This window comes from Jatropha curcas, chromosome 4, assembly GCF_041381405.1.
Source record: "Jatropha curcas cultivar XTBG-Jc1 chromosome 4, XTBG_Jcur_1.0, whole genome shotgun sequence".
Taxonomy (NCBI): domain Eukaryota; kingdom Viridiplantae; phylum Streptophyta; class Magnoliopsida; order Malpighiales; family Euphorbiaceae; genus Jatropha; species Jatropha curcas.
The window spans coordinates 26,879,201-26,903,421 of NC_143154.1; the positions used below are offsets into that span (position 1 = coordinate 26,879,201).

The 24,221-nt window shown below is 38.2% G+C and overlaps 1 protein-coding gene across 3 annotated transcripts; it reads left to right on the top strand.

The window, feature by feature from the left end:
- Positions 1 to 1,197: 1,197 nt before the first annotated feature.
- On the top strand, positions 1,198 to 23,946 carry BIG (auxin transport protein (BIG)). 3 transcript variants are annotated; one of them, XM_012232721.4, is made up of 14 exons: positions 1,198 to 1,605; positions 1,708 to 1,814; positions 5,142 to 5,307; positions 5,428 to 11,486; positions 12,385 to 12,987; positions 13,128 to 13,308; positions 14,157 to 14,391; positions 14,472 to 19,010; positions 19,094 to 19,316; positions 19,735 to 20,139; positions 20,569 to 20,712; positions 21,021 to 22,046; positions 22,290 to 22,799; positions 22,906 to 23,946. In XM_012232721.4, the coding sequence occupies exons 1-14, from the start codon at positions 1,320 to 1,322 to the stop codon at positions 23,731 to 23,733; spliced, it is 15,312 nt and encodes a 5,103-aa protein (XP_012088111.1). In that variant the 5' UTR covers positions 1,198 to 1,319; the 3' UTR covers positions 23,734 to 23,946. The 3 variants fall into 3 exon arrangements, with proteins under 3 accessions (XP_012088111.1, XP_020540053.1, XP_020540052.1); XM_020684394.3 differs by having other exon boundaries at positions 12,490 to 12,987; XM_020684393.3 differs by having other exon boundaries at positions 5,434 to 11,486.
- Positions 23,947 to 24,221: the final 275 nt, after the last annotated feature.

Consider the following 24,221-nt stretch of genomic DNA (forward strand, 5'->3'; position numbering starts at 1 on the left):
ATATTAGTTTACCATCCGATGTGAATTATGTACTGATCTATACTGGCATATGATTATAAACAACACTAGATATAATTGCCTGCGAGTTCTTGGCACAATATTTCTTACTTTTCTTTTGATGTACTAGAAATAAAATACATTATTATGTATATATATATATAAAAAAAAAATCACTCTTTTAATGAAGTTCATACTTCATATTTCATCCTATTAATATTATTATATCAGAAAGATTATGTTATTATTCAATAAATTTGAAGAGAAATGGCTAGCAACAAGCAACCAGAATGGAGAGACTGTTGAACAGGATAATTACCAGTGGGTTGGGCCTTTGTGCAAGTGAATGTATTGTATGCTTACCACTGGTTATGCTTCTGTGTATACATATTCATGTTTTTTAATATTAATATAATATACATTTAAAAGTACATTCATAGTGCATAAAAAGCTTATTAGTTTTTTTATTTGTAATATTGCTTCCAGCAAAAAGAAAAAGGAAATGCTTTTTTTTTCCACTCTTATCTAGAAGAAAGGAATAAAGCCTAATTGCTATGAAATAGTTGAATTTTAATTGATCTTATAGTTCAATTAGTTTTATTTAAATGGAAAAAAAATAAAAAAAAAATACAATTATTACTATGAAACGAAGCACGGAACTTGAAACCTGTATTGGAAGTATATAATTTCAATGTGAAGTTTATAAGATCATTTGAATTGATGAAATTCCACATTTGAAAAAACCAATTCCACTTGTTTAAAATATATTTAAAAAATAGAATGCATTATTTTAAATTTCATGATTAATAATAAACATAATATAAGTGAAAAAGAAGGTGAGATTTTTTTTTTCTTTTCTAAAATGATAAAATTAAATAATTTATACAGTAAAAATTTATGAAACATTTAAATTCCATTATTCAAGTCTCATCACATCAAAATCACTTCAATGAATTTTAGCTCTCTAATGTTTTGTATTCTCCAACCTCATGTCCTCATCAATGACCTTTTCAAATTTAACTCGCATCATTATTATACTAAAGAATATTATTTTTATTATCTCAAATTACACTGGGAAAGAGAAATCCTCTTGAGAGAATCACTTTCACTTTCCACTTTCACTTTCACTTGCACACAAAGAAATCCACCGCCTTTACCCGCTGCTCCCCCTTATAAATCCCCGCTTACCCCGCTTACTTATTATCCATTTTCCTTTCTATTTCTTCTTCTCTAACTAAAATTACAAGCCCAAAACATCTCTCTCCCTCTTTCCTGAAATTTCTAATGCAGCAGCACTGATCTCTAACAATTTTCCCTCCCTAATGGCTGACCACTTGGCCAAACTCCACCAATCTCTCTGCGAAGAGAAACTCTCTTCCAGCGATCTCTTTCTCAGACTTCGCTCTGATAATTCAATCAAGCAAGGCCTCCAGCTCTTTTATCTGATCATAAAACGAAGCGTTTCCACGATCGAAGCTGCTGATGGTGATCATGATTCTAGTACAAATAAGAACTACAAGTTAGGGTTCGAATCATGGACTGATTCGCAGATTCAATCTCTCATTTCTCTCGGTCTAGCCATTGTTTCTGCTTCCAGATCTCTATCGGGTTGTTTTTCTTATTTGATTGTATATCATTTGTGTCTTTTAGCTATTGCTTCTCTGTTTTTGTTTGGTTTTCGAGTTGCTCATTTTGTGATTGCATGAACAGTGGAGCAAACGGAGCCCGTAGTTGTTGCTGTGGTGGAGCAGTTGTTGGAGTTTGCAGTTTGTTATTTGGAGAAGTCAGAGCTTACCAGTGATGACTTGAGCACGCAGGTTTGTGGCTTCTGGTTTTTTTTTTTTTTTTTTTTATTTGTATTCTCTACTTAATTTTTAATCTATATGAACACAGTGATTGTATTTAAGTGTTGTAGTAGTTGTATTTTTTCTGATTCTACTTCGAATTGAAAGATATGTGAAAAAGTGACATGTAGGATACTATTGGATAAATCCTGGATGTTAGATATTTTGCAAACAATTTCATATCTCTACATTGAATAATTATTTTATTGATAGAATTAGTTAGGCAGCGTTGCTCTTCCTGTGTGGTAGAATAAGTAGTACTTTGAATATGATGTAATTGATATATCCTCTCTCTCTTTCTGAAGAAAGTACAATTGTTTTGCATGTTTATTTGTTTTGCAAATAATTAATATGTAAATGAAAAATAATCTCCCTGTTAAAGCTCAATCCTAGAAATATGTAATTTGAGGTCTAGTAATCCACTGAAACAAAGTGATAAGGCTTCAGTTCTTCTAAGGTCTAAGTTTGTCCCTGTCCTGAAAAATTGTAGAACTGATTGTCTCAGATAGTTTTGCTTCGGACTTAATTACCTGAACAACCACAAGCAAGTGTTCAATTTAGTGCACTATTCACATATGGTACTTACAAGGATAAATTTGGTGTCATTTTTTGTATTTGAAATAACTTGTACTCGGTAAATGCTCATTCAAATTATTTATAATTGTTAAGCTGTTAGTTGTGTTGATTGGTTGAATGCTCTGTTTTTTTCGGACTTTTTCTTTTTCCATTGGCCATTTGATACTGTAAAAATGAAAGGGCAATACTTGATTGGAAAACAAAAAATCAATTTTAAAGGCAAAAAGTTCTCTGTAATGAAAAACAAAATCATCCTGTTTGTTATTGTTGTTGTCTCTTTTACGTGCACCAAAATGCATTGGTAATTTTTCTTTGCTATAGTGTAATTAAATTTGTTACGAATTACTTTTAAGAATGAAATAATCAAACGTGAAACTGAGGGATGTGTTGTTATAAAAACTGTCATAGTTTATCACATTATAACTTCAGTAATAGCAGTTGAAATGCTTGGTTTATTCACTTTTATTATTCCTTTTGATAAGTTACATGCAGAGTTTGTGTTCTGTCAATATTTCTTTCCATTTTTGTTTATTGGAGTTAGTGCTGTGAAAAGTTAAAGTTGCCTGGTACTGGTAGTTCGGGGAAGCAGCCACTGAATGCCCCCGCGGAAAGTTCATTGTTAGTTTTTGAAAGTTGGGTGGATGAAGTTTTTGAAAGCATGAATTTATATTAAATGGGAGAGTTGACAACACTCTATAACCTTAAGATATTTGAAGTTCAATAAATTCTATTGAAAAGGAATACAATCTTCTAGATGTTTTAAGAAAGTTGAAATTTAATAGGTTCTTCAAGGCCATTTGTAATGTTGGTTGACTTTGATAATAGTAATGCTTGGAAATATGCATGCATATATGCCTAGTACAGTGAAATAAGGCCTGTACTTCTATGATTGATTGCATTACATTCTCATGATTTATCAAGTGTATGATTTTGGGTCCATTACAGAATCAGTATATTTTATGTACATCATCTATGTGATAGCACAGCTAGTTTGCTGATGTAATTCTTGTGGCATTACCTTTTATTATAAAGCTCAACTGGGAGACTGAAGGCTAAGGATGCCTGCTTTGGTCAATGCTCATCAACCATCGCCACTAACATTGTATACCATCACCAATTTAACCCCCCAAAATATTTGTATTAGACCCACAAATAACCATCATCGAAATTAATTTGTAATTGCTAGAGGAACTCCTCAAACAGTATTTTATCTGTCTCAGCACTACAGAAGGCTTGACTACCAGCTTCTGAAAAAAAAAAAAGGAACTGCCTGTCAAAAAATTTGAATCCAAAAAAGGTTGAAAGGAAAAAAGAACTGACCTAATATCCTTTAGTATTCATGGCAATGGGACTCTACAAAAGATTGAAATTAAACTGAAACACCATCATTTGCTCATATTCATTACGATGTAAATCAATCACTATGAAACAAACTCATCATTGAGGTAATACCTTGGAAAACCTGCCTATAAACTCCTATCTTTATCATTCACAAGAAATATGATCCAAGTTATTACTGACAACTGAGTGCCTACTAAGAATGAAAAAGAAAAAAAAAAAATATACCCAGACAATGAATTTTGTTTTTGAATTTATAGACTGACAAGGAATGGAAACAAGAGGCAAAGCTGGAGAATGTTAAAGAAAAGGAATAATATGAAGAAGGAAAGAGATGTAGAGGAAATGTGGGGTTTAATTGTGATACAATGACTAGTGGGTATAGATTTTATTGTGATACTGACACCTGGACTATCTTACGTAGATTATGTATGTGTTGTGTATATATATATATCCTAACCTTCTAATAGGTTGTTTAAGAGACTATTGGAAATGAAAAAAGAAAGATTTGGTTAAGTCTTAGAGATTTCAAGGTATCACCAATTTGAGCACCCGCTTAACTCTAACGGGGTGTAAGAAGAGCTCATGGTTAAGAGTTTGTGATGTGCATGCATATATTTATTTATTTTGGTCCATCAATAAACTACATAATAAGCCTTTTCTCATAACCCCAATCCCAGAACTTAACGAGAGACTAAGTGCTTATAGCTGTGTCCATTGGCGATTGAACCACTTATACATGCATGTATATATGCTATTGAATACATTTAATACTTTTAATATGTGGTGGTTTAGTTTTTTGAAGATAATCTATTGCTCATCATTTTGTTTTTCTGTGTTATCTTCACTTTGGATTTACGTTCGAAAATTGATGAATTGTCACAGGTAGCTTGTTTGGAATACAGATTCTGTTCCATATTGTTTTGAAAATATGCCTTTATTTGATTATTTTTCTCTAGAATATATTGGTCTCTAGCACATATTCCTCTGGGTTCACATCTTATTGATCTTCTGTGCCATGTTTACATGGCCAGATATTAGTCTACACAAGTGCCTTTTAATGTTACATTTAATCTGATTGTGCTGCCAATAGGAGAGAACTTCATGCATTACTGTCTGTCCGATTCTGCTACTTATTGTTGCATAGAAGCTGCTATATTAATTCTCATAATAATAAAAATAAAAATATGTCGAACTTCTTTTTTCCCAAAATTTTCTAGTCCAAAATAAATGTTCGACAGCAAGTTGATCGACGGCTTGTCTCTTATTTTTTTTCTGTTCCAAAATCTCTGAAAATTACACAACCTTATGTGGAGTGCATTGTTTTGGATATTTCTTAGTTCTAATCTTAGCATTACTGATACATATTGGTAATATTTTTCTTAGGGTAATGTGCTACTACTTATGGAGTTGGCATTGGTTGATGGAATTGATAAAGTATCTGTTCCATCTCAATCTTCCTCTGTAGATAGCCTTCTAGAACTGTTGCCAAAGGCTTCAGATGATTCTTGTAGTACCGAGTTGGAATGCCACATGAAATGTGGTCTTCAAGGTATTGTGTACTCTTTGAACTCTTCCATTTCTTTATATGTGTGTTTGTGTGTGTGTGTTTTTGATGGGTGAATGTTGTGTTGATCATATGCTTTCAAACTCTTTTTTCTGTTGGTTGAAGGTGCAGATTGTTCAAAGGGAGAGAAACCAGTGGATCAACTACAGATTACATTAGCATCAGAATGCATTCAGCCTGAGTGGCAGGCTCTTGGATTCAGTGGTCCCAACCAAGATTTGAACAATTTGATTTTTCTGATTCAGCACTGGGCTGTTGTCCATGTGGATTGTGTTCGTCGTCTAATATTATGCTTCAAAGAGCTACTTGACTTGTCATCTTTGTATGATGGGAAAATGGCAGGTCCAGATTTTTGCTGGAGGTTTTCATTTGGTTTGAGGATTTTGAAGTTACTCAGGAATCTGATGAAGGATTTTCCATATGTTGGGTATGATGTCTCATTGTTACAAGAAGTTGCTTTGTGTGCTGGTGTGTTAGTAGGCTTGTTTAGGATTGGCTTCGATTTTGCAAATAACCATGCTTCTATTGAGGGTAGTTCAGAGAGTCTTATATTGTCACTGTTGGAAGAGTTTCTTCTTCTTGTCCAAGTTGTTTTCTGCAACAGCAATGTATTTCAGAATATACAAGCATGTATAGTTGCTTCAGTATTAGACAACTTGGACTCTTCTCTTTGGAGGTACAACAAGTCTGCTGCTAACGTCAAGCCTCCACTGGTATATTTCCCTCAGTCTGTTCTTTACATCTTGAAACTCATTCAGGATCTCAAGAAGCCAACATACCGGTCTCTTGATTTGAAGGGCTTTGATACAGATATTATTGGCAGCTCTACTGATTTGCTGAACGATTACCCATCATGCGTTGTACATTCTGAGAAGGTTCCCTTGCTTAAAAGGTTTAAAATTGAGGACTTATTGAAAATTATATTTGCCCCTTCAACTCAGTGGATGGACAATCTGATGCATCTTATTTTTTTCCTTCACTATGAAGGGGTAAAATTAAGGCCAAATGTGGAGAGATCACATTCTAGTTGTTCAAAAACTAATTTCCCTCCAGAGGTGGAAAATGCAGTTTTCCATGAGGATGATGCCCTCTTTGGCAACCTGTTCTCTGAAGGTGGTCGATCAGTGGGATCTAGTGATGGATGTGAGCAGCCGCCAGTTATTGTCAATTCTTGTTCGAGCAATTGCAACATGCCAATGCAAGCTGCCACTGAATTATTGAATTTTCTGAAAGAATGTGTCTTCTCTCATGATTGGTCTCCTTCTCTCTACGAGGATGGCTGCAAAAGGCTGAAGGAGAACCATATTGATATATTGCTTTCTATACTTAATTCTCAGGGATGCTATTCAGAAGATAAGTCTTCTGATAGCTTTGCTATTTCACATGATGAGGGAAAGATTGGGCCTGGCCATGAGCTTTGCTTTGAGCTGTTGCACAACCTTCTTACTGGCCATGCTTTATCTGATAGCCTTGAAGAGTACCTTGTTGAGCAAATTCTGAATGTTGAAAATGATTCTTTTGTTTACAATCATCAGACTCTAACCTTGCTATCTCGCACTCTTTTTTCAAGGTCGGGTTTGTCTGGTAGCCGGTTGAGAGAAAAATTGTATGAAGGATTTGTTGGTTTCATTGTTGACAAGGCAAAGGCTGTTTTCTCAAAGTGTCCTACAGTTAGAGAATTTGTGGGCACACTTCCATCATTGTTTCACATAGAGATTCTTCTTATGGCGTTCCATTTATCATCAGATGGAGAGAAGGCAAAACTAGCAAACTTAATATTTTCTTCCCTCCGGACAATTTTTGTCCCATCTGCTGGTTCTTCTACTGCACAATTATCATGTTGGGCTTTACTAGTCTCAAGATTGATCTTACTACTTCGCCATATGATGTTTTATCCACATAGTTATCCTTCATTTCTGTTTCTAGATTTGAGGTCGAAGTTCAGGGAAGCTCCGATTTCTGGTTCGAATGTTGTAAATGATCAGATGTTATCTTGGGCATCTATTGCTGTAAAAAATGTGTTTGGTGCATGGATTGAAACAGAGCCTTCTATTAGTGCATTGATTAATCAACTAATTGACATTTCAGCTCTTCCTCCCTCCCTTTTCAGAGATGAATTGGCCATTGAATCCTTGGGCCTGAGTTGGAATGATATTTGCGAAACCTTTACATGGATTCTGGGGTTCTGGAAAGGTAAGAAAGCTACAGCAGTAGAAGACCTTATAGTTGAAAGATATATATTCTTGCTTTGTTTGGATGTTCCTAGCATGCACTCTACACTGAACCATCAGTCCCTGGACATATCTAATATGATATATTTTTTTCACATCAGCCACTTACTTGTAGCCCACTGTGATGATATTGATAAGGCGACGAACCTTCGAGATTCTATGATTCATGTGCTACAGCAGTTGTCTTCTCCTGCGATGTCAGAAGATGTTCAGGAATTTGGCTGGGATTTCTTGAGGAGTGGATTTTGGTTGTCTTTGGTGCTTTCCATATTTAAAGTTGGCATCTCACAGTACTGCATTAAGAAAAGAGTCCCTGGAGTGAGTCCATACAGGATTGACAGCACAGCTAGGGACAACATATACATCACAGTTGCACAAGACATGATTTCGAGCTTAATTGAGGCTGGTCAAATTTCATTACTGTTGAAGATGCTATCATCCTTGTTGAACAGGTACTCCTTGGCATATCAAAAGGCTTTCCTTGCTACCGTTGATGGAGGCCAGTATAATGCTAAAAGGTTTTCACCTCTATTACTTCTAAAGCACTCCAGTTTTGACAAATCCCTCAAGGATGAGTTCCTCAAGAAAAGTGGCGTCGGTTCTTACCACATGGAGTCTCTTCCTGACCTATTATCAAATTGGGATGCTATGGTTGAGAAAAGGGCTCCTAGTGTTCTACGTAAAATGTTCTGGGAATGTATGTTGCATGGTTTTCCCTCTCATCTTGAAACTCCAAGTGCAATCCTTCTGTCTTGTATTCTTAGCATAAGACAGGTAATTTTTGTTCTGGATAGCTTATTCAAACTAGGTGATATGAGAGAAAATATTTTCTGGGAGAAAGAGGTACTTTGCCAGATTCTGAATTCAGTGATGATCATCAAATTTGATCGAATCTTTGAAAGTATTCACGGAGAATGTGAATCTATTGTTAGAAACTTGAGTGCTGAGTTTGAACTGTCAGATTATACTGAACTATTTCTGCTAAAACACATGGAAGGGTTTTTAAGACAAATCAATGCCAGTGAAGATCGTGATAGCAGTATGCTTGAATGGGTAATCACAAAGACCATTGATACTGCAGATAACCTCAGAAAAGATCCATCGAAATCTGCAATATTCAAATTTTATCTTGGCGCAGAAGATGTATCTGAACCTGTCAAGGACTTCTGTGGGTTGCAACGTGGTGATTTGTTAGTTCTAATTGGTTCTCTGAATAATTGTTCCTCTGAGCTGGTCAATGGAAAGGTGCTAAATTTCTTGGTTGATCTCTTATCAGGAGAATTTTCTGCATATATCAGAAAGAAGATACAGGAAAGTTTTTTTGAAATGGATACACTTAGCCTGTCTAGATGGTTGGAGAAACGGCTTTTAGGTTGTGTAGTGGAGGCTTCAAGTGGGGCCAGCGATGCCAAGGTTAATTCTGTCTCTCTCAGAGAAACAACTATGAGTTTTGTTTTGTCTCTTGTATCCTCACCTTTTGAGTTGCAATCAACAGAGCTAAACCATCATTTGTTTGAAGCTGTGCTTGCTTCACTTGAAACTGCATTTTTGCAATTTGATGTTCATATTGCCAAGTCATACTTCCATTTTGTTGTTCAACTTTCTAGAGGGGAACATTTAATTAAGTTGCTTCTGACAAGGACTGTGATGTTGATGGAAAAGCTGGCTGGGGATGAGCGTCTGCTTCCAGGTCTGAAATTTCTCTTCGGTTTTCTTGGAAATGTCTCCAGTGATTGCGGGTCCTATAAGAACACTTTGGACAAGTTCTCAGGGAAGTCTTTATCTGGCAGTTGTTTTGGCTCAGGTGCTGTTCCTCTAAAGCCAATAGGGTCGAGGAAGAGTTCTGACCCTGTGGTTCTTTCTGCTAATCAAGAAGGGAGATCCACAGCACTTGAATGTGATGCTACATCTGTGGATGAAGATGAGGATGATGGAACATCTGATGGTGAGGTAGCTAGCATGGATAAGGATGAGGAGGAAGATACCAATAGTGAAAGGGCCCTTGCCTCAAAAGTTTGCACATTTACATCCAGTGGAAGCAATTTTATGGAACAACATTGGTACTTTTGTTATACTTGTGATCTGACAGTATCAAAAGGTTGTTGTTCTGTGTGTGCAAAAGTTTGTCATCGGGGTCACCGTGTTGTTTATTCTCGGTCAAGTCGTTTTTTTTGTGACTGTGGAGCTGGTGGTGTTAGAGGAAGCAATTGCCAATGCTTGAAGCCTCGAAAATTCACTGGAAGTGACACTACATCCACGCGTAGTGCTAATAATTTCCCGTCCTTTTTGCAGTTCACAGAGGATGCAGATCAGTTGCCTCAGAGTGATTCTGATCAGGATGAGGATTTGTGTTCAGATATAGATAACTCACCTAGGTTATTGATTCCGAGAGAGCTTCAAGATGGGGTCACATTATTGCTTAAAGAACTTGATGTAGAGGGTCAGGTGCTTCAGCTTTGCTCTTCACTGCTGCCTTCCATAACGAGCAAAAGAGAATCTAATCTTTCCAAAGATAAGAAAATAAACCTGGGCAAGGACAAGGTGCTTTCTTATGGTGTTGAGCTATTACAGTTGAAGAAGGCATATAAAGGTGGGTCGTTGGACCTGAAAATAAAGGCTGACTATCCAAATGCCAAGGAGCTTAGATCACATTTGGCTACTGGTTCTCTTGTCAAATCTTTGCTCAGTGTCAGTAATCGAGGTCGACTAGCTGTTGGAGAAGGAGACAAAGTCGCTATATTTGATGTTGGGCAATTAATTGGACAAGCCACCATAGCACCAGTAACAGCAGACAAGACTAATGTTAAGCCTCTCTCAAGAAATGTTGTTCGCTTTGAGATTGTACATCTTGCTTTCAATTCAGTCATTGAGAATTATCTTGCCATAGCAGGGTATGAAGATTGTCAGGTCCTTACTTTAAATCCCCGTGGTGAAGTGACTGATCGTCTTGCCATTGAACTTGCTCTGGAAGGTGCATACATAAGACGGATTGATTGGGTTCCAGGTTCTCAGGTTAAGTTAATGGTTGTGACAAACAGGTTTATCAAGATATACGACCTATCGCAGGACAACATCAGCCCTCTGCACTACTTCACATTGCAGGAAGACACAATTGTTGATGCAACACTTCTTATGGCTTCCCAGGGTAGAATGTTTCTTCTTGTTCTTTCTGAGCAAGGGAGCTTGTTCAGGTTAGAATTGTCTGTGGAGGGTAATGTTGGGGCCACCCCATTGAAGGAAATTATTCAGATTCAGGACAGAGAAATCAATGCAAAGGGCTCATCTTTGTATTTCTCCTCCACGTACAAATTACTTTTCATATCCTATCAGGATGGCACTACTTTGATGGGTCGACTAAGTCCTGAGGCAACATCTCTAACTGAGATGTCTTTTGTATATGAGGAGGAACAAGATGGCAAGATGCGGTCAGCAGGTCTGCATCGATGGAGAGAGTTGCTTATGGGCAGTGGATTGTTTGTTTGCTTCTCCAGTGTCAAATCAAATGCTGCACTTGCTGTTTCCATGGGGCCTCAAGAACTACAGGCACAGTGCATGAAGCATGCTGTAAGCTCGACTTCGCATTTAGTTGGGTTAACTGCTTACAAGCCTCTGTCCAAAGACAAGGTCCACTGTCTTTTTTTATATGATGATGGGAGCCTCCAGATATACTCACATGTTCCTACTGGATCTGATGCTTGTGCAAGTTTGGCTGCTGAGAAAGTTAAAAAACTGGGTTCTGGCATCCTCAGTAATAAAGCTTACGCCGGAATAAAACCGGAATTCCCACTTGATTTCTTTGAGAAAACTGTTTGCATCACTGCAGATGTGAAACTGGGCGGTGATGCCATCAGAAATGGCGATTCTGAAGCTGCAAAACAGAGCTTGGCATTAGAAGATGGCTTTTTAGAAAGCCCTAGCCCTTCAGGCTTCAAGGTATTGCTTTTTTGGATTCTTCTAGCTGTCTTAGTTTGTCAATTCTCTATCTCTGTGTGTGTGTGTTATGGTCTTCATTGGATTGTTCATTTTTAAATAATGCCTCACATATACAATACACATTTGTGTTGGAAGATTCATTTATCCTGTTGTGGATATGGAGAATGAATTATCATGCCTTGGTACTGATGAGCACTAGTAATAGCCTCATTAGCATCATTTAAAGGCATGACTCCCTTTTAGCAATAATGCTTCAGACAACCAGGGTCTCTCAGGTGGCGGTCAAAAGTTAAAATCGTTTAGTTTTCCCAGGATAAACAATAGATGTATGTTTGTTTCTGGTCACAGTTGTTGTAATTATTTTACAGTGGTTATAATCATCCTTGTAATTGTCGAACATGTCAGAGGTTATTGTTAGAAATTTGGACTTTGAAGTAACATTGCCGGCCATCTAATCTTGGTGTATGCTAAATGCCTAAATAACAACTAAGCCTTAATTTCAAACTAGTTGGGGTATGAATCCTTTGTATCTATTCTGCTCTGTTCATAACCAAGTCTGCAATAATGTCACGACTGCTGTGTTTTTAAATTTATAAAATAAATTTTGTTTTTTCTAGTATTTGTGAATGCTTATGATTGACTTAATTCTTTTCTTGATTTTGTACTATCAAGTCTCTCTCTGTCTCTCTCTCTCTCTCTATATATATATATATACACACATATTGTTTGTATAATTTCTGTGCATGTCAAAGAGAGAAAGTGCAAAAAAAATGAAGTCCATGGAAAATATTTTCTTGTTATCTAAAAAATATTGCTTCTTGTAGTTCTATATGGAATAATCAGAGTTCTTTATTGTAATTTTTTTTTTATTTTTTGTTTGCGTTATTGTGTTTTCCAGATATCTATCTCCAACTCCAATCCTGATACTGTCATGGTTGGTTTTCGTGTGCATGTGGGTAACACATCCGCAAACCATATACCTACTGATATTACCATTTTCCAGAGGGTGATTAAGTTAGATGAGGGCATGCGTTCCTGGTACGATATTCCATTTACTGTAGCTGAATCACTCCTTGCTGATGAAGAATTTGTTATCTCTGTGGGGCCTACATTCAATGGCACTGCACTGCCCAGAATTGACTGTCTTGAAGTATATGGTCGAGCTAAAGATGAATTTGGATGGAAGGAGAAGATGGATGCAATTTTGGATATGGAAGCTCGTGTGCTTGGTTCCAATTCATTGCTTGGAGGTTCTGGGAAAAAGTGCCAATCAGTGCAGGCTGATATTCAGGAGCAGGTAGTAGCAGATGGTCTCAAGCTTCTATCCAGGTTATATTCATTGTGCAGGACCCAGGAAGATGACGTAAAGATGGAGCCAAGTGAACTGAAGTGTAAACCACTTTTCGAAACAATATTTGAAAGTGACAGAGAGCCCTTGTTACAGGCTGCTGCTAGCCGTGTCTTGCAGTCTGTTTTCCCCAAGAAAGATAGATATTACCAGGTACTATCTGCAAAATAATTTTAGATAGCACAGTAATGCATCACCCCTTCTTTAACTGTGTGCTTGAATGTACTTCTGCAAGTAACTGTGTGAGCAGATCCATGTGAATTTCAGTCACTAATTAGAGTTCTTTTGTTTAGGTTAAAGATACTTTGCGACTTCACGGAGTGGTGAAATCAACCTCTATGTTATCTTCAAGGCTAGGAGCTGGTGGAACTACAGGAGGGTGGATGGTTGAAGAGTTTACTGCTCAGATGCGTGCCGTGTCTAAGATTGCATTGCACCGCCGTTCTAATTTAGCGATTTTCCTGGAGACAAATGGTATTCTGCATTGGTTGCACAGACAGATATACACAAAACAATGTTATAAAATTGCATATTCAACTTGTAAAATCACAGAAGCTTACAATTTCAATATGGAAAAACATGTCCACTCGTATACAAAATCATGAAAACGTGAAAATCAGATAGATTCTATACTGGTGCTAAAATTGATTTAAATGGCCTGATTTTATATTGGATCAGTGGGCTTATTTCTGCACTAGAAAACCCATATAAGGGCCAAAAGGCATCACCCAAAAAACAACGCGTTTCAATGGAATTAGGGATTCCAAATTAAACAATTTTTTCTTTCTTTCTAATGAATGTTTCTAGTTCATAATTTTAGTCGGTATATTTTCTGTTATGTTTGATGTTGTGAACTTGGTCTATTAGGCTAGGATGAGTGAGCAAATATTACTAGAAATGATATGGATTGTATTTTTAATCACCCTGTGAAATGGATGAGTTGTGCAATATGTTTGTGAAGTTGTGCTTATGGTTCTTTGATTCAATTTTTCGAACTGTCCACTGATTCTGGTTAAAAAAGAAATTTTGATAACCTTGCATTAGTGATCTTAGAAATTGTGGGGCACAGAAAAAAGAATCCTGTTCTTGTTCTTACCAGAGAACTGACTATTGTTTTCCTCCCCAAGGGAAGAAAACATCCTCTCATTCTCTTTCTTATCCTTCCTTTTGGGGAGGGGAAGGAAGGGGATGGAGTTGTTCAATGAATAGTTATCAAATATTGTGAACACGTGATTTCACAAATATGTGCACACACTGCCTGCTTATTTTGCTCTTTTTTTAAGTTACCGACACCGCTATTGCCTTGCTCATTTTTAATACAGGTTCAGGTGTGGTGGATGGACTCATGCAAGTTCTATGGGGAATTTTGGAGTTTGAGCAGCCTGACACCCAAACTATGAACAATATTGTTATATCCTCTGTGGAGCTTATTTATTGTTATGCTGAATGCCTGGCTTTACATGGGAAGGACACAGCAGGATGCTCTGTTGCTCCTGCTGTTGTATTATTAAAGAAACTTCTTTTCTCTCGCAATGAGGCTGTTCAAACTTCCAGCAGGTATTAGTTGCCCCATTTTGTGCATGTGTGTGGTATTTTGGTTTTATATCAGCTAATTTGCACCTCCTTTTCCTTTTCAGCCTTGCTATATCCTCAAGATTGCTCCAGGTTCCATTCCCGAAGCAGACAATGCTAGCAACAGATGATGCTGTGGATGCTGCTGTTTCTTCTTCCGGGCCTTCTGAGGCAGCTGGTGGAAATACACAGGTCATGATTGAAGAAGATTCAATCACATCCTCTGTTCAATATTGTTGTGATGGATGCTCCACTGTTCCTATACTCAGGCGAAGGTGGCATTGTACTATTTGTCCTGATTTTGACTTATGTGAGGCTTGCTATCAAGTTTTAGATGCCGATCGGCTTCCTCCACCCCATTCTAGAGATCATCCCATGACAGCTATTCCAATTGAGGTGGAATCATTAGGAGGAGAAGGCAATGAAATGCACTTCTCCACTGACGATGGAAATGATTCGAACTTGATGCCTATCGCAGCAGATGTTAGCATGCAGAACTCTGCTCCTTCAATTCATGTCCTGGAGCCCAATGAATCTGGAGAGTTTTCTGCCTCGGTGACTGATACTGTCTCTATTTCTGCTTCAAAACGAGCTGTGAATTCACTGCTTCTCTTAGAACTTCTTGAACAGCTGAAAGGATGGATGGGAACAACCTCTGGTGTTCGTGCCATCCCTATCATGCAATTGTTGTATAGACTGTCCTCTGCAGTGGGCGGACCTTTTATAGACAGCTCCAAGCCTGAGGCCTTGGACTTGGAGAAACTGATCCGGTGGTTTTTGGATGAGATTGATCTTAATAAACCTTTTGTAGCCAAAGCTCGCTCTTCTTTTGGGGAAGTTGCTATCCTTGTTTTTATGTTTTTCACTTTGATGCTTCGAAATTGGCACCAGCCTGGCAGTGATGGTTCTATTCCTAAATCAAGTGGAAACGCAGACTCACATGATAAGAACACTATTCAGGTCACTTCAGTTGCTTCTCAGTTTTCTTCAGATGGTCAAGAGAAAAATGACTTTACGTCCCAGCTGCTTCGAGCATGCAATTATCTTAGGAACCAAGCTTTTGTTAACTACCTGATGGATATTCTGCAGCAGCTTGTCAATGTTTTCAAGTCCCCTACTGCTAATATTGAAAACACACATGGTTTGAGTTCTGGTTCTGGATGTGGAGCTCTATTAACAGTTAGGAGAGATTTACCTGCGGGTAATTTCTCTCCGTTTTTTTCAGATTCGTATGCAAAAGCCCATCGAACTGATATTTTTTTGGACTATCATAGGCTATTATTGGAGAATGCTTTTCGACTAGTCTATACTTTGGTTAGACCAGAAAAGCAAGACAAGACTGGGGAGAAAGAAAAGGTCTACAAGATATCCTCTGGTAAGGATTTGAAATTAGACGGATATCAGGATGTCCTCTGCAGTTACATCAATAATCCTCAGACAACATTTGTAAGAAGATATGCGAGGAGACTTTTTCTGCATGTTTGTGGAAGTAAAACTCACTATTATAGTGTCCGAGATTCGTGGCAGTTCTCTACTGAAATGAAGAAACTTTACAAGCACATAAATAAATCTGGTGGCCTTCAAAATCCTGTTCCATATGAGAGAAGTGTGAAGATAGTGAAGTGCTTGTCTACAATGGCTGAGGTGGCTGCTGCACGGCCTAGAAATTGGCAGAAATACTGTTTGAGGCATGGGGATGTTTTACCATTCCTGATGAATGGGGTATTTTATTTTGGTGAAGAATCTGTGGTCCAGACTCTCAAACTTCTAAATCTGGCTTTCTATTCGGGAAAGGATATGACCCACTCCTTGCAAAAAGTTGAGGTGGGGGATTCTGGAACAAGTTCAAACAAATCAGGGGCACAATCTCAGGATTCAAAGAAGAAGAAGAAAGGTGAAGATGGATCTGAATCTGGACTGGAGAAGTCTTATTTGGATATGGAGGCAGCAGTAGATATATTTACCGACAATGGTGGTGATGTTCTGAGGCAATTTGTTGACTGCTTTTTACTGGAATGGAATTCTAGCTCTGTGCGCACAGAAGCTAAATGTGTTCTTTATGGGGCATGGCATCATGGGAAGCTTTCATTCAAGGAAACATTGTTAGTGGCTTTCTTGCAGAAAGTGAAAAGCCTACCTATGTATGGTCAGAATATTGTTGAGTTCACTGAACTAGTCACTTGGTTACTGGGGAAAGTCCCAGATAATAGTTCAAAGCAGCAGAGCACTGAACTCGTGGATCGTTGCTTGACCCCTGATGTAATTAGGTGCATCTTTGAGACACTGCATTCACAAAATGAGCTTATTGCTAATCATCCCAATTCTCGTATATACAATACTTTGAGTGGTCTTGTAGAGTTTGATGGTTACTATCTTGAGAGTGAACCTTGTGTTGCCTGCAGTTCTCCTGAGGTACCTTATAGTAAGATGAAGCTAGAAAGCCTGAAGTCTGAGACTAAGTTTACTGACAACCGCATCCTTGTGAAATGCACTGGAAGTTACACAATCCAGACTGTGACTATGAATGTTCATGATGCACGCAAGTCTAAATCTGTGAAAGTCTTAAACCTTTACTACAACAATCGACCTGTAGCTGACTTATCAGAGTTGAAAAATAATTGGTCCTTGTGGAAGCGTGCGAAGAGTTGCCATCTTGCTTTCAATCAAACAGAGCTAAAAGTGGAGTTTCCTATTCCAATCACTGCTTGTAACTTCATGATTGAGCTTGATTCCTTCTATGAAAATCTTCAGGCTTTATCTCTTGAACCGTTGCAATGCCCACGGTGTAGTCGACCTGTCACTGATAGGCATGGAATTTGCGGCAATTGCCATGAGAATGCATATCAGTGCAGGCAATGTCGCAACATAAATTACGAAAATTTAGATTCTTTTCTATGCAATGAGTGTGGGTACAGCAAATATGGCCGGTTTGAGTTCAACTTTATGGCAAAGCCTAGTTTTACATTTGATAACATGGAGAGTGATGATGATATGAAGAGAGGTCTGGCTGCCATAGAATCAGAATCAGAAAATGCACACAGGAGATACCAGCAACTTTTGGGTTTTAAAAAGCCTCTTCTTAAGATTGTATCAAGCATTGGTGAGAATGAAATGGATTCACAACAGAAGGACTCAGTCCAGCAAATGATGGTTTCTCTCCCTGGACCTTCATGTAAGATAAATCGTAAGATTGCCCTTCTAGGTGTGTTATATGGTGAAAAGTGCAAAGCTGCCTTTGATTCTGTCAGCAAAAGTGTTCAGACGCTGCAGGGCCTTCGTCGGGTTTTGATGAGTTATTTGCACCAGAAACATTCAGATGATGCTATTGCTGCATCCAGATTTGTGGTTTCCAGGTCTCCAAATAATTGCTATGGCTGTGCAACCACATTTGTGATACAGTGTTTGGAGATGTTACAGGTGCTGTCAAAGCATCCAAATTCAAAGAAACAACTCGTAGCAGCTGGCATCTTATCTGAGTTGTTTGAAAATAACATTCATCAAGGTCCAAAAACAGCTCGTGTACAAGCTAGGGCAGTACTTTGTGCTTTCTCTGAAGGAGATATAAATGCAGTAACTGAGTTGAACAGTTTAATACAGAAGAAAGTCATCTACTGCCTTGAGCATCATCGTTCCATGGACATTGCTGTTGCCACTCGGGAGGAGTTGTTACTGCTTTCAGAAGTTTGTTCCTTGGCTGATGAGTTCTGGGAATCTAGATTACGTGTTGTTTTCCAGTTGTTATTTTCATCCATTAAATTGGGTGCCAAACATCCTGCAATAGCTGAGCATATTATTCTCCCCTGTCTGAGAATCATATCTCAGGCATGTACTCCTCCAAAACCTGATACAGTAGATAAAGATCAGGGTGTTGGCAAATCTGCTCCTGTAATGTTGCCAAAGGATGAAAGCAACTCAGGACCATTGAGTGGAGTTGTCAGTAGCAGCAAGCCAACATCAGAACCCTTGGAAAAAAATTGGGATGCTTCTCATAGGACTCAAGATATTCAATTATTGAGTTATTCTGAGTGGGAGAAGGGAGCATCATACCTTGATTTTGTTAGAAGGCAGTACAAAGTGTCCCAAGCAATCAAAGGGGCTGGTCAGAGATCTCGGCCTCAGAGAAATGAATACATTGCTCTCAAATATGCTCTTAGATGGAGGCGTCGTGCTTGTAAGACGTTTAAGGGTGATTTGTCCACATTTGAGCTGGGGTCCTGGGTGACAGAACTTGTTTTGAGTGCTTGCTCGCAGTCTATCAGGTCAGAGATGTGCATGCTGATTAGTTTACTTTGTGCCCAGAGTTCATCAAGGCGGTTTCGGTTGTTAAACTTACTGATGGCTTTGCTGCCTTCAACCCTTGCCGCTGGTGAAAGTGCAGCAGAATACTTTGAATTGCTGTTCAAGATGATAGATTCAGAAGATTCTCGTCTTTTTTTGACTGTGCATGGATGTCTAACTGCAATCTGTAAACTGATTACCCAAGAAGTGACTAACATTGCGTCTCTAGAGAGGAGCTTGCATATTGACATATCACAGGGTTTCATTCTTCACAAGCTTATTGAACTCCTTGGCAAATTTTTGGAGGTTCACAACATCAGAGCCAGGTATCAGTCATAGATTAATAGTTCGAGTTGGTGATTTAATTTTCCCCTCTTTATATTTTCAACTAATTTGATCTTGATGCCAGATTTATGCGAGACAATTTGCTGTCGGATATCCTTGAGGCTCTTATTGTCATTCGTGGCTTAGTAGTACAAAAGACAAAGTTGATCAGTGATTGCAATCGCCTTCTAAATGATCTTTTAGACAGTCTTCTGCTCGAAAGCAGTGAAAATAAAAGACAATTTATCCGAGCCTGTATTTGTGGTCTACAAATCCATGGGGAGGAGAGAAAAGGACGAACTTGTTTGGTATTGGAAATTTCCTAATGCTCTACATTGTTTATTTGAGTCATGATATGCAGGACTTTTATAACTTTGCATAATGTTAATTTTTATAACTTTGTTTATGGACATGGTTATAATTCTAGTATTAAAAATCATTTCCATGCTTTCTCACTTAGTTAAAATTTTTTTAAAGTTTGTGAAGTGGGAGAGGTATCTCCCGGTCACATTGAGTATTTTGATTGTTGGAAAAGTAATTCTTTGTTTATTTCAAAGAGTAGCTGTCTTGATTGTTCAGTTTTTTAATATACCTTAGTTTAGATTGCTTAGCGATAGGCAATTTCAACAAAATAACTCCCCAGTTAACTTCATTTTTAAGTTTATAGATCAGAAATTACTGCTTTTCTAACTGCTAATTTGAAATTGAATTTCTCTGTTTGTGCAGTTTATCTTAGAGCAGCTTTGCAATTTAATCTGCCCATCAAAACCAGAATCTGTATATTTATTGGTTCTGAATAAGGCACACACGCAGGAAGAATTTATTAGGGGATCAATGACTAAAAATCCTTATTCCAGTGCTGAGATTGGTCCACTGATGCGTGATGTTAAGAATAAAATTTGCCATCAATTGGATTTGCTAGGGCTTCTTGAAGATGACTATGGAATGGAGTTGCTGGTAGCTGGGAATATCATCTCTCTTGATTTGAGCATTGCTCAAGTTTATGAGCAAGTCTGGAAGAAGTCAAATACTCAAGCTTCAAATGCATTGGCTAATTCTACATTGTTATCCTCAAGTGGCACAGCATCAGCAAGAGATTGCCCCCCTATGACAGTGACATACAGGCTTCAGGTTGGTAATGCATCTGAGTTTATTTGTTGATAAAAAATGTGGTCTGAATTAATGACAAAATTTTAGCAATACGGGTTGATTATTGTTTTCTCGTGATATTTCTATATTGAGCTTTGCCCAATTCACATGTTTCTTTTGTGGGGTTCATTTCCGTCATTGGTTTTGCTGATGTGGTGTTTGGAACTTCTTTAAATGCTGACAGACTGCTGATGTACTTGATATGACTAGTTCTTTCCTTAATCACTTCCTTTTACTTTCCCTCATGTACTTGTGCTTTCCTTAAAATTATTTTTCCCCTTTTTCTTTGGATGGTCAGCACTCAGCATGGAAGTTTGGATTGTGTTGTCTATAAGAGATGGATCATTATTATTTGTAATTCTTTTGGGATATTATTATTGAACTTTTATTTTTTTGGTGGACAATTGATAGGGATTAGATGGTGAAGCTACGGAGCCTATGATTAAAGAATTGGAGGAAGACAGGGAGGAATCACAAGATCCAGAAGTTGAGTTTGCAATTGCAGGAGCAGTTCGAGAGTATGGTGGGCTTGAAATTCTGTTAGGCATGATCCAGGTGAGTTACTTTTTCATGCCGTATCTTTGTTATGAGTTCGCTTTCTTGAATGGTTCAATCTTTTTGTTTGACGTTGCATTCATTCTAGAATGGGATCTTTAATGAAAAACCATATATCTGCCATATAACTAATGTTTTTTCCTTATTCTTCTCAAGTTTTAATCTACATCAATTAACTGAAATGAAATTAACAATGTTGAATCAGCATTCCTTTTCTCTCTCTGTCCTTTTTCTCCCTTTTGAGTTTTGCAAAAGAAGTCTATTGCTACAATTTTACAGACATTGTGACTTTGATTTAAAATGTGCAGCGATTGCGAGATGATTTCAAGTCCAACCAGGAGCAGTTGGTTGCAGTTCTTAATCTCCTTATGCATTGCTGCAAGATACGAGAGAATAGAAGGGCCTTGTTAAGGCTCGGAGCTTTAGGTCTTCTTCTGGAAACGGCAAGGCGTGCCTTCTCTGTGGATGCCATGGAGCCAGCTGAAGGCATTCTTTTGATAGTTGAGAGCTTGACGTTGGAGGCAAATGAGAGTCATAATATTAGCATCACACAGAGTGCTCTTACTGTCACTAGTGAGGAGACTGGTACAGGGGAACAGGCCAAAAAAATCGTTCTCATGTTCCTCGAAAGGTTGTGTCACCCTTCAGGCCTAAAAAAGTCCAACAAACAACAGAGGAACACTGAGATGGTTGCAAGAATCTTGCCTTATCTGACATATGGTGAACCTGCTGCAATGGAAGCACTCATTCAGCACTTCAACCCATACTTGCAAGATTGGGGGGAATTTGACCTGTTGCAGGAACAACATCAAGCCAACCCCAAAGATGAGAACATTGCTCAGAAAGCAGCTGAGCAGAGGTTTACTGTGGAAAATTTTGTTAGGGTATCTGAATCACTAAAGACAAGTTCCTGTGGAGAGCGATTGAAGGACATCATTCTGGAGAAAGGTATCACGGATGTTGCCGTCAGACATTTAAGAGAGAGTTTTGCAGTTGCAAGGCAGGCTGGGTTCAAATCTAGAAAAGAATGGGCATCAGGTTTGAAACTGCCATCTGTCCCAAATATATTATCTATGCTGAGGGGATTGTCAATGGGGCACTTAGCCACGCAAAGGTGTATTGACGAGGGAGGGATCTTACCACTGCTCCATGCTCTGGAAGGCGTCCCTGGAGAAAATGAGATTGGCGCTAGAGCTGAGAACTTACTAGACATGCTATCTAATAAGGAGGGGAAAGGAGATGGGTTCTTGGAGGAGAAAGTGCGTGAGTTGCGCCATGCCACTAGAGATGAAATGAGGCGTCGTGCTCTGAGGAAGAGAGAGGAGTTGCTTCAGGTAATTCTTGTTTTAAGTAGTTGATCCATTTCACATTTTTTTTTTTTTTTTTGGGAGTTAGACCACATCTTTTCCTCTTATCAATCAATCTTTTTGGGCATCAAATTCATGTGCATGTTTCTTAGTGCATTAAGAAAATGAATTGAATGTATCATATGCTTGCTTTTTTTAAAAAAAAAAAGAAAAATTAGTTGTAAAATTTTATTATTATTATTTTAATGTTGTTTTCTGGTAACCATGAAGGTACTTGGAATGCGACGAGAACTGGCTTCAGATGGTGGTGAGAGAATTGTTGTTGCTCGGCCAATCCTGGAAGGTTTGGAAGATGTAGAAGAGGAGGAAGATGGGTTGGCATGCATGGTATGCCGAGAGGGATATAGTTTGAGGCCTACTGACTTGCTGGGCGTTTACTCTTTCAGCAAGCGAGTGAATCTGGGTGTTGGCACTTCAGGAAGTGCCCGTGGGGGTGCGGAGTGTGTTTACACCACAGTCAGTTATTTCAATATCATTCATTTCCAATGCCATCAGGAAGCCAAAAGAGCAGATGCTGCTCTGAGGAATCCTAAAAAAGAGTGGGAGGGTGCTACCCTCAGAAACAATGAATCACTATGCAATTCCTTATTCCCTGTTAGAGGTCCATCTGTCCCATTGGCTCAATATATTCGCTATGTGGACCAATACTGGGATAACCTCAATGCTCTTGGACGTGCTGATGGTAGCCGGCTCCGGCTCTTGACTTGGGACATTGTTCTGGTAAGGAACCATTCTCATTGGCATTTTCTATTCTTATTTTACATTAATACTTATTTTGAGAAATCATTTATATATACCTTACGTCTCTGCACATCCTTTGCTATAGATGCTAGCTCGATTTGCAACAGGGGCATCATTCAGTTTAGAAAGTAGAGGTGGTGGAAGGGAGAGCAACTCCCGCTTCCTACCTTTCATGATCCAAATGGCTTGTCACCTTCTTGAACAGGGAAGCCCAACTCAACGTCGTAGCATGGCCAAGACTGTATCATCATATATAACTTCATCCTCGTTGGATTCTAAACCTTTGACTCCTGTAACACAGCCAGCTGCCGGAACTGAAGAAACTGTCCAATTTATGATGGTGAATTCACTTCTTTCAGAGTCCTACGAGTCATGGTTGCAACACCGTCGTTCTTTCCTGCAGCGAGGAATATACCATGCATACATGCAACACACTTATGGCCGATCAACGACTAGGGCATCATCCACTTCAACTGGCATGGTTAGAATAGAGTCAGGAAGTACCAGCAGAAGCCCTGCAACAGAAACTGGGGATTCTGATGAGCTATTGTCTATTGTTCGACCCATGCTTGTTTATACAGGTTTGATTGAGCAGCTTCAGCACTTCTTCAAGGTCAAAAAATCATCAAATGTGGCATCTGTTAAAGCACAAGGAACTCCTATGGGATCAGAAGAGGAAGATGAAAATGGAAGTTTGGAACCTTGGGAAGTGATAATGAAGGAACGACTATTAAATGTGAAAGAAATGGTGGGGTTCTCCAAGGAATTGATTTCATGGCTTGATGAGATGAATTCCGCAACTGATTTGCAGGAAGCATTTGATATTATTGGCGTTCTGGCTGATGTTTTACCTGGCGGGGTTGGGCGGTGCGAGGACTTTGTGCAAGCTGCGATAAATGCGGGGAAAAGTTGAGAGGATTTTAGACCAAAGTCAGGAGCATGGTATTTGTTCTAGCGCATTATGCCATTGGCTAGTCTCAGAAATCACGTAACGTACTATTACCAATTTTGCTTTTTGTATATCCAAGTAATATAATTGGGTTGTATATCCAAGTAACATGTTGAACACATTTTGCTCCTTGATTATGAAATCATTTTCCTCCGGAGAATCCTCTTTATTTTAAAATCTTTGCAACGTTTGTATGAAAGTTTTTGAAACAAAATTTGGATTTTTTTTAATTTCTTCATGAATGATAAAGAAGTTTTTTGACATTTTCTCAAGCCCCTCGTTCTAATAAATGACTAATTCATTTAATTTATTTATTTATAAAAATATGATTGAAATTCGTGGATTTAATATTTATATCGAATAAATAAATTTTTAAAAATTTATAAAATTAGAAACTTTTAGGATCTTGACATATTTCATCAATTTAAAAAGAATTATAGCTCTATCTTTAT